This window comes from Dasypus novemcinctus, chromosome 7 (assembly GCF_030445035.2).
Source record: "Dasypus novemcinctus isolate mDasNov1 chromosome 7, mDasNov1.1.hap2, whole genome shotgun sequence".
NCBI classification, from domain to species: Eukaryota; Metazoa; Chordata; class Mammalia; order Cingulata; family Dasypodidae; genus Dasypus; species Dasypus novemcinctus.
In genome coordinates, this window is record NC_080679.1 from 91618874 (window position 1) to 91631363 (window position 12490).

At 39.8% G+C, this 12490-nt stretch overlaps 1 protein-coding gene across 3 annotated transcripts in view; it reads left to right on the top strand.

Moving 5' to 3' along the window:
• The window catches only part of ACVR1 (activin A receptor type 1), a 143190-nt gene extending 132575 nt beyond the window's left edge, over window positions 1-10615 (top strand). For all 3 annotated transcript variants that reach the window (XM_004449134.4, XM_058300891.1, XM_071216427.1), the window contains 2 exons: window positions 8477-8607; window positions 9406-10615. In XM_004449134.4, coding sequence (XP_004449191.1) covers window positions 8477-8607; window positions 9406-9540 — 266 coding nt within the window. In that variant the 3' untranslated portion in view covers window positions 9541-10615. The remainder of the gene's footprint in view (window positions 1-8476; window positions 8608-9405) is intronic.
• Window positions 10616-12490: the final 1875 nt, after the last annotated feature.

Below are 12490 nucleotides of genomic sequence, written 5' to 3' on the forward strand. Positions count from 1 at the left end.
GGCACTGCACCCTGGCCTGTCTTTACCTCTTCCACATGCAGCTTCATCCATTTAAATGTTTATCATTTTGAAGTAGGTCTTGGCATGAGAGTTTTGAAATGCTGTTCTGAAATACGTTAAGAGAAGTGGCCCAAATATTGGAATATATCTCTTTTTTGAAGACTTTGTCTTGTAGTAACATGGGTACAGCTTGAAAACTTCCATTTTAACCATTTTCAAATGTACAATTCAGTGATATTAATTACATTAAATATATGGTGCTACCATCACCAACATCCATTACTCCAACTCCTTTTATCACCTCACATAGAAACTCTGCACCTGTTAAGCAATAAGTCCCCATTCCTTACCCCATCCCAGCCCCTGGCAACCTGTAATCTACTACCTGTCTCTGAAATTTTCTTATTTAGGTATTTCATATAAGTGAAATCATACCATATTTTTCCTTTTATGTCTGGCTTATTTCACTTGACATGGTGTCTTCAAGTTGCATCCATGTTATGCATGTATCAGGATTTCATTTCTTATGGCTAAATAATATCCCGTTGTATGGATATACCACACTGTGTTTATCCATGCATTCATTGACGGACTCTTGGGCTGCTTCTATCTTTTGGCTTTTGTGAATAATGCTGCTATGAACATTGGTGTACAAATGTCTGATCAAGTTCCTGCTTTCAATTTTGGATATACCTTTTTGAGTCTTATCAGGAAGAATTTTTTCCAAGATTCATTTGTATATACTACCTTCATGATATTTTTAATCAAATGCCATAGCTATGAATTATTTAGTCTTTTCCTTTAAATTCTTTCAAAACTTAATTTGTTTTAAAAGGAAATTACTGTTGCTAGTTTAAATGGAATATCAGTATCACATGGCATAAAATGGAAGGTAACAATAAATACCAAGTTAATAAGATGAAAAAGTTTGGCATGAGCCACATCAAATGGTCTCATGTATCACCCCTGTAGGAAATTGTGTGTTAACTTACAGTCCTCTCAGAAGCCAAATACAAACAATTCTCTTTTTTGCTCTAAAATGGCTTTAGCTCGAATGTTCTAAGTGGTGGAGGCATTAACTATTACAATAGTGCTCTGCATGGATATAGAGGCCAGAGCCTCTGTTCTCCTCACCTATTACCTATTCTCTGGGCGTAAGTTCCCAAGTTGGAGGACTGTGAAGAGAGACTGGGGTAATGTGAAGCAAGCACACTGTGACACATGATTAATGCAGAGCGTGGTGTATGTAATTATCCCATTGTTGACTTGTTGGGAAGAATTCTAGAACATAAATAGGGAATTGGATTCCGTTTCCTAGGACTGCCTTTAAGTAACTGTGAATTTGGATAAGTAATTTTTCATGTTAGGCCTCAATTTCTACTGAATAATAAAGGAAGGATATGATGTCCATGATTCTAACATCCCATCGATGTCTCTTAGCCTTACCTCTTCCTTATTCAAAGTAGAGCCAGGTCCAGATTCCATTAACTGCAATGGAGAAATCCCTCTGCTTTGAAGACCAAAAGCTCTTTCGTAACTTATTTTGGCAAACAGTCTGACCTGACCTGAATTCATTTGCCTGTCAGACCTGATCTGAACTGCCATGAGTGTACCGATAGCCTTCACTGATTCCACTTAGTGTGAGTGTTCATCTATTTTGCTGCCAGAATGTTTGGTTGTGGGGTGCTCCTCAGACAGACCCTGCTAGGAATGTCATATAAGATATGGTGTATGACTTCTGTTCCAAATTCTGAAAACACATCTGACCCTCAAATTTTTTGAATAAATGATTGTAGACATATAATCAATATCAATTCAACTAATATCTAATGTCTCTAATATGCTAGGTATTATGATAGGCTCTGGGAAACAGCTGAGGAAAAGAACAAATCCAATTTAAAGTTACTCTCATTTGAGTAGAGAAGACTATTATAAATTAGTAGACTAAGCTAGAATGGTGAGGTGTGCAAAATAGGGGCTGCATAGTGGCTGGACACTGACTGCTGTCTAGGGGTCTGGGAGTTAGGTAGGAAGGTGTTCTCAGAAGACAGAAAGCATGACATGAGTCATGAATGTGATGAATATGATCTATATAGTTGGACAACTTGGGAGGATTTAGGAGTAATTGAGAAAAAGTCATAGTTGATGACAACTGGTATTCCTGGCAGAGGGACATCAGAAGGGTGCCCTGTTGATGAAACCACAAGTCACAAGAAGTTCAGGCATCTGATGCTCCAGGTATGTGAAAGAGAACAGTGAGAGGGAATGGATTTAATGGGGACTGAGCCCAATTCCATCGAAAGAGGGGCAACACTAATGGAGTACATGGGGTCGAGTGGCATAATGACTGCTTTGCTCTGATTTTTCCTAAAAATCTTGCTGGAGGTGGTGGGATTTGGTGGAAGACTGGCAGGGGAAAAATTAAAGCAGAGAGGCCTGTAGGTTCCAGAAGCAGCTCTCAAGATGGGGAGAAGATTGGTGCCATGGCCCAAAGCATTGGAGGGAAGCATCTGAAAAAAAAGGCCTTGTTTCCAGAGGGTTGCACTTTAGAAAGAGCACTCTGGCATTTCATGCTTTTCAAAACACTGTCCAGGCATTCTTGTTGAGCAGCTGTGTGATGTGTACTTTAAAGGTCTTGGAAAATTGAGACATGCCCATGAAGGGGTTTACTCAGCCATGTAGCCAGTTAATGGTAGGAATTTTGAATTGGTAAAGATGTTTGCCCCAGAAAAGAAAAAACTTTCAATTAGACATAAGCCCAAGATGGGGGGTGGGGTGGGGTGGAGGAACTGTAATATCAACCAGATACACACATTTGCCAAACGTTGTAGGGGGAGTTGTTTGCGAAAAATTCCTCTGATTTCTTTCTCATGACCTCCTTGAGTCATACCAACCTTCATATTTGGAGAAGCAAGTCCTGGCTCAGTTGGTTCCTTTCTTAACCACTATTAAGAGTTCCTCTTCCTCTGAGTTCCTGTGTCAGTTGTTGTTTGTATCATTCATTTGGCATTTGAAGTACTTTGTAATTTTAGTTACTTTTTCTGAATACATGCTCTCCTCTTTCCTGGCTCATGATTTGACAACTGCTCTTTGGGTGCTGCCCTAAAAGTTCTTTTTTACCCAGGTGCAATGGTAAAGACCAAAAAAGAATGAAGGTCCAACAATGAGCCCTTGATACTAATGACTATGCTTGTGAGCCTGTGCACCTGAAATAAGAACAAGGCCTAGAGCTGCAATGTGCCTAAGAGTTACCTCCTGAGAGCCTCCGTGTTGCTCAAATGTGGCCAGTCTCAAAGCCAAACTCAGCATGTAGATGCATTGCCTTCCCCCCCCCCCCCCCAGCATGGGACATGACTCCCGGGGATGAGCCTCCCTGGTGCTGAGGGATTGCTACCAAGTACCAGCTGATTGATGTGACTAGAAAAGGACCTTGAATAAAAGGTTCCACTTGGACCAGCAGAATATCTCAGTCTACATATAATAACAGGAGTTAAAAATGCTTTTTGACCTGAATCAAGGGGGAAATGGAAAGGACAAATGAGTTTATATGGCTATGAGTCTCCAAAAAAGAGCTGGGAGGTTATCAGAGGGGTCGCCTTTATGCATACCTCAGCAGAGTCCCAGAGACAGATAAAGTAGATACAATCCCAGGTATTGGTTCTTCTGAGGGCTACAGAGACCCACAGGTCTATGGTCATGGCAGATGGAGTTTAGTGCCATGTCATTTGGCCCTTGCAGTTTGTGTTTCTGTGTGATGGAGCTGGACTCAGATGTGATCTTTTTTCACACGCCTTTCCTGCTACTTTACCAGAATTGTAGTTGGTGCTGGGGTTTAATATATACCTAGGGGATCTGAATCTCTGGACTGACCATATGATAGCCAGGCCCTGAACCTCAACACACTTCAACTCCTACACTCTGGTTTATTGGACTTACCCCACTCAGCTAACATTGAGTTGAAGAAGGTCAACCACCACACCATGGAGCCAAGAGTGTCTGCAACTGAAAGAAGGAGGATTGCATCCAGCATCCATGTGGAATCTAAGCCCCCTCTTGATATAGATGTGGAGTGGACATAAACAATCCAAGGTGCATAGGATGGAGGAATAGAATATGGACTTACTGATATTCTATTCATGAACTATTGTGATTATTAATCGAAGAAAATATGGCATTGATGTGGAGAAAGTGCTGCTGGGTGTGGGGAATGGTGGCTGCTGGGTGTGGGGAATGGGAGAAAGAGATGAGATGTGGAGGCGTTTCTGGGACTTGGAGCTGTCCTGAGTGATGCTGCAGGGACAATTACTGGATATTGTATGTCCTCCCATGGCCCACTAGATGGAACGTGGGAGAGCGTGGGCTATGATGTGGACCATTGACTATGAGGTGCAACGATGCTCAGAGATGTATTCACCAAATGCAATGAATGTCTCATGATGATGGAGGGGAATGTTGCTGTGGGGGGTATATAGGGACCTCATATTTTTTGAATGTAATATTAAAAAATGAATAAAGACAAAAAAACAACAAAACAAAAAAGTTTTTTTTTTTTTTTTTTTCCAGCTACCCTTTTTGTCTGCCACTTCCTGGCAGAAATGAGTAGCAGTTGTGCAGTAACTTCCCACCTTGACAGTATAAGTGACTTTACAATCTGGCCTCAACTTCCCACACTGCCTCCTGCTTTTCCTCCCACTCTCCAACCACCTTATGCTCCCCGTTTCAACCACAGGGGACTTCACTTTGTCTCTCCAACATGTGAGGGTTTTTAGTCCCTGTCCTTGCCCCATATCCCTCCCTCTGCCTGGAGTGCCCCTTCTTCTTGGTATTCTCTTTTCTCCTTCTCTCTGCCTTGCAAACTTGTCCACCCAAGCTCTCTCTCCCCTAGAAAGCTTTCTTATGTTTCCATGATGCCCAGTTTATATATGGTACTTAATAAACCACACAGGTGCTTCCTTCTCTCAGCCCTGCTAAATACCACTGTTCTTCCCTCCATTTTCCTTGCTCCGACCTCTATTGCTAATTTGTAATTAACCTTTTCCATATCTACCTTTCCTATTACTCTCTTTAATACCAATACATCATCTTTTTCATTTTGAAATTTCTAATGCTGAGCCTAACCGCTGGCACAGACAGTTACAGGCTCTAAATGGTTATTGAGTCAATTTAGGAACAGGTAAGAAAATAAACCTGAGAACTTCTACCTTTGCCTTTCAAGATATAAAGCTGATAGTGGAGTGGAAATTTTTTGAGGTTCTTTTAGACAAGATTTCCATTATCAAAGGGAGAAAAAGAGGGGCTTTACCTCCTTGTCTTGATAGATTTTGAGTACCTTGAAAAGCAATATTTTATTACACTCAACATTTAATATAGTGTTGCACATATAGTAGGAGCCTTCTTCTGATTGGGATCATTGGTTTCCTTACCCAAGGGAATTCTAAGTGGGTGCTAGAGTTTGGTTCCAGGTTAATTTTGTTTTGGAAGAGTGTGACCTGTGTCAGATGGAAACAACAACTGGCCAGTGGTTAAAGATAGAGGTGTGGTTGAATCCTAGGCAGAACCAGTTAAATGGCCTTACTTTTAACTTGACTCTTTTTATTAAAACATGGGGCATTTAATAAGGTTAAAATGTGGGAAATATTTCCCAGTTTTGTGTAGTGAAATTGGGTATCACCCCCCATTTATAGCAAAATCCAATTTTGAATTACTATTCATATTCATGTAACCTTTCCCCAGCTAGCTAGGAAAATTACTCCAAATGCTATGTATTAGGGTAGTTTTAAAGTAATGAAACCAGAGAAATTGGGGCATGTTACAGGGCACATGCCGTACTATTTCCTATATAGTCATGTGGCCTGTGAAAAGATTATCTTGTAGATCCATGTACAGTTGTTTGTATTTTATGTGATGTCTCTTGTACTGATAGAGAATTAAAATAGTTTTGTTTGAATGCTTCCTGAGATCCTTATAAGTAGGTAGGACATCTGAGATGAAGTTGCTCCAAGTCTTCAGAAAATAGCGATTTATTCTCAAAATGAGCTGTTTAAGATTTGCCAGGAATGATTTTTAATCCATTTCTTGATAAACATTACAAGTGCTGTTTTGCCATGTGAATATATTACTTAAAGACTAAAAGTGTATAGCTAGATTCCCCCTGTAATTTAAACTACTTTCCATTAAAGAGACATCCTCACTTAGTGTGAATATTTGAAGATTTAAAAAATCTGTAGTATTCCTTTAACAGATGCTACTTATAGCTTAATCTTTTGCCTAAATGGTTTGTATTTACATAGGATTTGTGAGAATGGATTCTTCCTGTTGAGTAATTTAATTTCTGTGATAAATGAAATGGGGTTTGATGCTTTTCAGATGGCTTACTGGAACTAGAAAAGCATAATTAAAACTTTCCTCACAGCCCACTTCTCTCTCTCTCAACAACCTGTTATATATTTAGGAATAGAAGAAAGTTACATGGAGGAAGAAAAGAGACTAATAATCCAAATAACCCACTAACCTCATTCTTTAAGCCCGATGAAGGAAGAAAAATTAAGATTTTCTTGATTTCATCTCTGTGAGAGAAATCAATTTTCAAGGTCCAGATGATGACATTTTTCCATGATCTCTTTGAACATATTTTTAGAAAGTATGTCCAAAGTCTGCTCTTTACTGATGGTTTCTAAAACTTTATCTTCTTTTGAATGGACCAGCATTTCCTGTTTCTTTGTCTTGTAATCTTTTGTTGCTCACTGTGCATTTTAATATTTTAACGTGTTAACTCTGGGATTTAGTCTCTGAGCTGTCTGTTCCTTAGGTTTGTGTCCAGCTATGAAAAGGAGATTTCCTTGAGTCTCAGGAACTAACAAAAATAAACCAACCAATGCCAAAAAAAAAACACCTTTCCTAGTCTTTGCAAATTGTGTTGGCTGGTGCTCTCTTTCAGAGTTTAGCCCTCCTATCAAGGTCAGCCAGGGTCCTCTCTGCCTTTTCTGAGCCTATGTCTTGTTCTGTGCTTGTGCTCACTTGCAGCCTTAGGAATTCTCCCCTTTACAGAAATCTGAATGTCTCCCTACTCCCTATGAAATAGATACCCACCCACTCCCAGCTCCATCTCCACTGTATAATCCTTTGCCCCAGGCCACTTTGACTTAATTAAGCTGTCCTCATGATGCTTCTGCCTGCAGGACAAGTTCTATAAGGGCAGCCAGAGACCAGTGTCCTCCTTCAGTCCAGAGACCAGTGTCCTCCTTCAGTCCTTCACGTTACCACCCAATAGATTGGAACTGACACACAGCTCCTCATTATGAACATAAAGGTTGCACTGCCTCCGGAAGAGGGCCAGGGACCCACAATAGGAACACAGGCTGGCTCCACACCACACTGAGGAGGGAGCAGAGAAAAGGCCAGCAAGGGTGTCACAAGTTTCTCCTCCTGTTTTTCAAGCTGTGTTTTCTTGAGTCAGCACTCACCCAGTTACTGCAACCCTTTCACTGTTTTCTGGAGTTTTGAGGAAGATGGGCTCTGCCAGTTTATTCTAGGTGTTCAAAGAATTTGTGGGGGCATGAACCAATGGAGCATCTTATACCACCACCTTGCTTGATCAGCGCTGATGGAATTTTAAATTTCTCTATTTGTGCGATGACTATTCTTTGTGAAAAGCAAGCAACTAATGCAATTTTGCTGGAAAGAAAAGTTTCCATGCAGAGACAGAAGCTGAAATTAGCCACTGGCAACTTCAACATTTGTTTGTGGATAAAAGAGTTCATCCTCCTTAACTATCCTTCCACCTTTGCAAACAGCTGTCATTCTCATTCTCTGCATTGTATTCTGTCCCTTCAATCTGAGAGTAAATAATAGAGCCATCAATAGACAGCTGTCTGGTATTTAGAAAGTACTCTACACACAGAGTGAACGAATGAGGAAATGCATATTTCATATTGTATTATTTACATCCCATTGGGAGGGATTATTTTATAGCAATGATTTTTTTTACCTAATTGACAAAATTTCTTAACAAAAACATTGTATTTGGATGATGGTTAGGGGATGTTTAGTTGCTCCTAACTCTTGTTTGTGGACAACTTTTTATTTCTCTTTTTAGTTGGAAACTACTAGATCCATGTACCTTCTTTTTGGTCACCAAAGAAATTTTTATCCTGGGTCTGTTATGCTCTTTTGGGAATTACAGAACTCTACATACACACTCTTTCAGCGTTTTGTTAACAATTGTAATTACATGAGAAGTAGTCACATCTTTTCTTTTAACAGCTCTTCTTCCCCAAATTCCTTCTCAGGTTTATATCTGTTGCCTCATTCGCAGGACCTACCTGTAGTTTCCAGAGTCACTTTAAAGTATGAGGAAAGTGATCAATATTTTATCCTGTCATATTATATATAACCTGTGACAGCAGTAAAACTCTGGGAGAATCTCTGCTCTCCAGTACGATTGCTAGCCTAACATAATTCTTGTCCTTGTTCACAGGCATTGTGGAGGATTACAAACCACCATTCTACGATGTGGTTCCCAATGACCCAAGTTTTGAAGATATGAAGAAGGTAGTTTGCGTGGATCAACAGAGGCCAAACATACCTAATAGATGGTTCTCAGACCCGGTAAGAGTGCCCAGTTCTTAGTTATAGAAATGTCCTCACTCGTTGGCGATTTGGTTGCTCTTAAGTTGCAACTGATGTGTTCTACTCTGTATCTGTTGCTTTCTTGTCCTGTATTAAGCAGAAGGACCATAGACCTAATTGCATAGGTTCAGAAAATAGTCTCATTCTTGAAGGAATCATATCTGATGGATCATGAATGACATTATCCACAAGAATTTCTGTGGTTGACCAGCTGTAGGAGTCAGTGGATTTTGAGACTCATTCCTACTGTCCCTGGCCCTGGGACTGCAGTTTCATGTGTAAACCAAGGGACTTTTAGAGTAGCTGACTTTAAGCTCCTTTCCAGCTCTGCTTACTGAAATTCCAAACACAATCTGCTCAACACTGAAGATCCTATATTGCTCCTTTTAAGGAGTAGCAGATCTAAGATGTTGAAAAATGATGCTATTTTGCAATTTTTAGTATTATCTTTGGGCTAGTATTGTTGCTGTTAGCACTCATAAACCCATGAAGAGGTCCAGCATGGCGAGGTAACTTACCTGATAAAGTCAGTTGGTAGCATTAGGATTCCAAAGGACCGAAACTCAAGGGTGGTTTCTTTATCAATGGTCAAGGCCTCGATTATTTGTTTAGAGAAATAATAACTTAGTTAATAATTTATTAAATGATTATAATAAATAATCACTTTGACTTCATAAGACCTGTGGAATTCTCCAAAAGTTGACATGCCATCTGCCCAGCTTCTCGGGCCACTTAAAAAGCCCATTGTCACTGTGATGTTTGCTCTTTTTTCCTCAGACGTTAACCTCGCTGGCCAAGCTGATGAAAGAATGCTGGTATCAAAATCCATCTGCAAGACTCACAGCTCTGCGTATCAAAAAGACTTTGACCAAAATTGATAATTCCCTAGACAAATTGAAAACTGACTGTTGACATTTTCGTGGTGTCAAGAAGGAAGATTTGACATTGTTGTCGTTGTCCAGCTGGGACCTAATGCTGGCCTGACTGATTGTCAGAACAGAATCCATCTGTCTCCCTCTCAAAATGGCTGCTTTGACAAGGCAGGCATCTTACTCAGCCATGTATTGGGGAGACACAAAAACCACCCTAACCTCGCTCAATGACTGTGACCTGGGCACTTCACAAACTGTTCCACACTGCAGAGACTAATGTTGGACAGACACTATTGCAAAGGTAGGGAACTGGAGGAACACAGAGAAATCCTAAAAGAGATCTGGGCATTAAGACAGTGGCTTTGCATATCTTTCACAGGTCTCCTTGACACCCCTGTGGGAAACTCGAGGAGGTGGTGAATTTTTAATCAGCAATATTGCCTGTGCTTCTCTTCTTTATTGCACTAGGAATTCTTTGCATTCCTTACTTGCACTGTTACTCTTAATTTTAAAGACCCAACTTGCCAAAATGTTGGCTGCGTACTCCACTGGTCTGTCTTTGGATGATAGGAATTCAATTTGGCAAAACAAAATGTAATGTCAGACTTTGCTGCATTTTACACATGTGCTGATGTTTACAATGATGCCGAACATTAGGAATTGTTTATACACAACTTTGCAAATTATTTATTACTTGTGCACTTAGCAGTTTTTACAAAACTGCTTTGTGCATATGTTAAAGCTTATTTTTATGTGGTCCTATGATTTTATTACCGAAATGTTTTTAACACTATACTCTGAAACGGACATTTTCTTTTATTATCAGTTAAATTCACAATTTAAGTGCTTCACATTTGTATGTGTGTAGACTGTAACTTTATTTCAGTTCATATGCAAAACATATTTAGCCATTACCCATGTGACACCACCGAATTTAGAGACAAAGATTTCAGTAGAATTTTAGTCCTGAACGCTGTGGGGAAAATGCATTTTCTTCGGAATTATTCATTATGTGCATTTAAACTCTGCCAGAAAAAAATAACTATTTTGTTTTAATCTACATTTTGTATTTAGTAGTTATTTGTATAAATTAAATAAAATGTTTTCAAGTCAAACAGTGAAATAATTTTTCAATGTATAAAAAGATCTGCGTAATATAAAACATTTAGGGGAGCAATAAAAGCACAAAATTAATTTGGAAATTGAATTTGCCTTTTAAGTCTAGTAACGAACCTGAGGGTCCTCCAGCTTGAATCTGCTATCAGAAAATCTGAGTTTGGTTTAGGACTTTTGGCTATAATTTTTTTCTCAGTCTGTTTCCCCAACTTTGAAGTAGGGTAACAGATCTCTCTGACCTACCTGCCTTCCTCACAGGGTGGTTTGAGTATCAATGGAAGGAAGTCTGTCCATGTATTTTATTTAGTATAATAAGATCCTTTGTGAGTGTAAAGCAGCCTTATGCTTTATAGGTCCCATCTTGCTGCCTGGGAACAGTCTATGGTGAGCTTTTTTTTACTTGTGCTCAGAAAGATGAAAAGCTAGGGTTTGAAATAGCTCAATAAGAGAAGTGCTTAAATTCTGAAGTGTCCTCCAAATATAAGTTAATACGTAGGATACATTTTCTTGGAGGATATATAATGGAGTCACATCACATGCACATTTTAAAACTTTATTGATACAAGTGGACTCATACAGCATGTATTCTGCTGGGTGTATACATAGGAATGGAATCTCTGGGTCACAGGGTGCAGTGTATTTTCAGCTTTGATAGATACCACCAAACCATTTCCTGAAAGGGGTTGTAGCAATTTATACTCCTTTTAGGTGAATATGAGATTTCAGGTGGTTCAACATCTTCAACAATACTTTTTGTTTGTTTTTTCATTTTAATCACTTTGGTGGATCTGGCACACATTTCAGCAAAATAGTGAAGCCAAAGGGAAAGAATAAAATGATCTTCTTTAAGTAACTATTACCATTCTCCTCAGTGACTCTTGAACCCAAGTGAGAGCCAGTTGCTAGATATAAATATGCGTCTTAGTTCTCACGTGCTGGCTGAGTATGGGTCTAGCATTTAGTGATATGCATGATTTTTTATATAACATGGCCCCTGGACAATCTAACCACATCTTGTGCTCAACCATTGAAGGAGGTGTTGTTCCAATTCTGGAGGATAAACAGGCAGCGTACAGCCTATTTTGGCCCTTGCTGACTTCCACCTCACCACTTGCTGACTTTGAAACCTAACCTCACTTTGGATTCATGTTTTTCAGGAGGCAAAGGGATGAATGAGGTGAAAAGACACAGGCCTGTCTAGAAAACCAGGTTTATGTAAAAACCTAGTAACTTGGTCTTATTGGGGATTGAATCATGTCCCCCACAAAAGGCCTGTTTGGTCCCATGGGTATGAACCTGTTTGTAAATAGGACCTTTGAAGATGCTATTAGTTAAGGTGGCTCAAAGTGAGTGAGGGCGGGTTTTAATGCAATACAGCTGAAGTCCTTAGAAGCAAAGGAAATTGGACATGGAGGGAGAGGCCATGAGGAACACCGGAAGCTGATCAGTGGAACCTGGAAGTGAAAGGAGAAGATGCCAGCATGTGCACTGCCTTGTGATGGAAAAGCCAAAGATTGCCAGCCAGAAGAAAGCAAGCCTTATAGCCTCTGAAATCATGAGCCAGTAAACTCCTTTTGATAAGCCGACCTATTCTATGGTTTTTGTTTGAACAGATGGGAGACGAATTCAGTGTCCAATAAGGAAATTGAGGCCCAAAGAGGTTTGCTGATGTGCCAGGAATAGACCTTTTGTTTCTAAGGCCAGAGTAACCTTTCCTAAGCCACATATCAGTCTTCATAGGTAACCTGTTTCAATGTCATATTTGCCTTGGGTCCCAGTCTTTAAGCTGTACAGCTGCTATTGGAGCTCTAGGATGATGACCTATTTGGTTTGCTAGCTTCTCCATTCAATCATCTGTCTTAAAGCTCATTGTT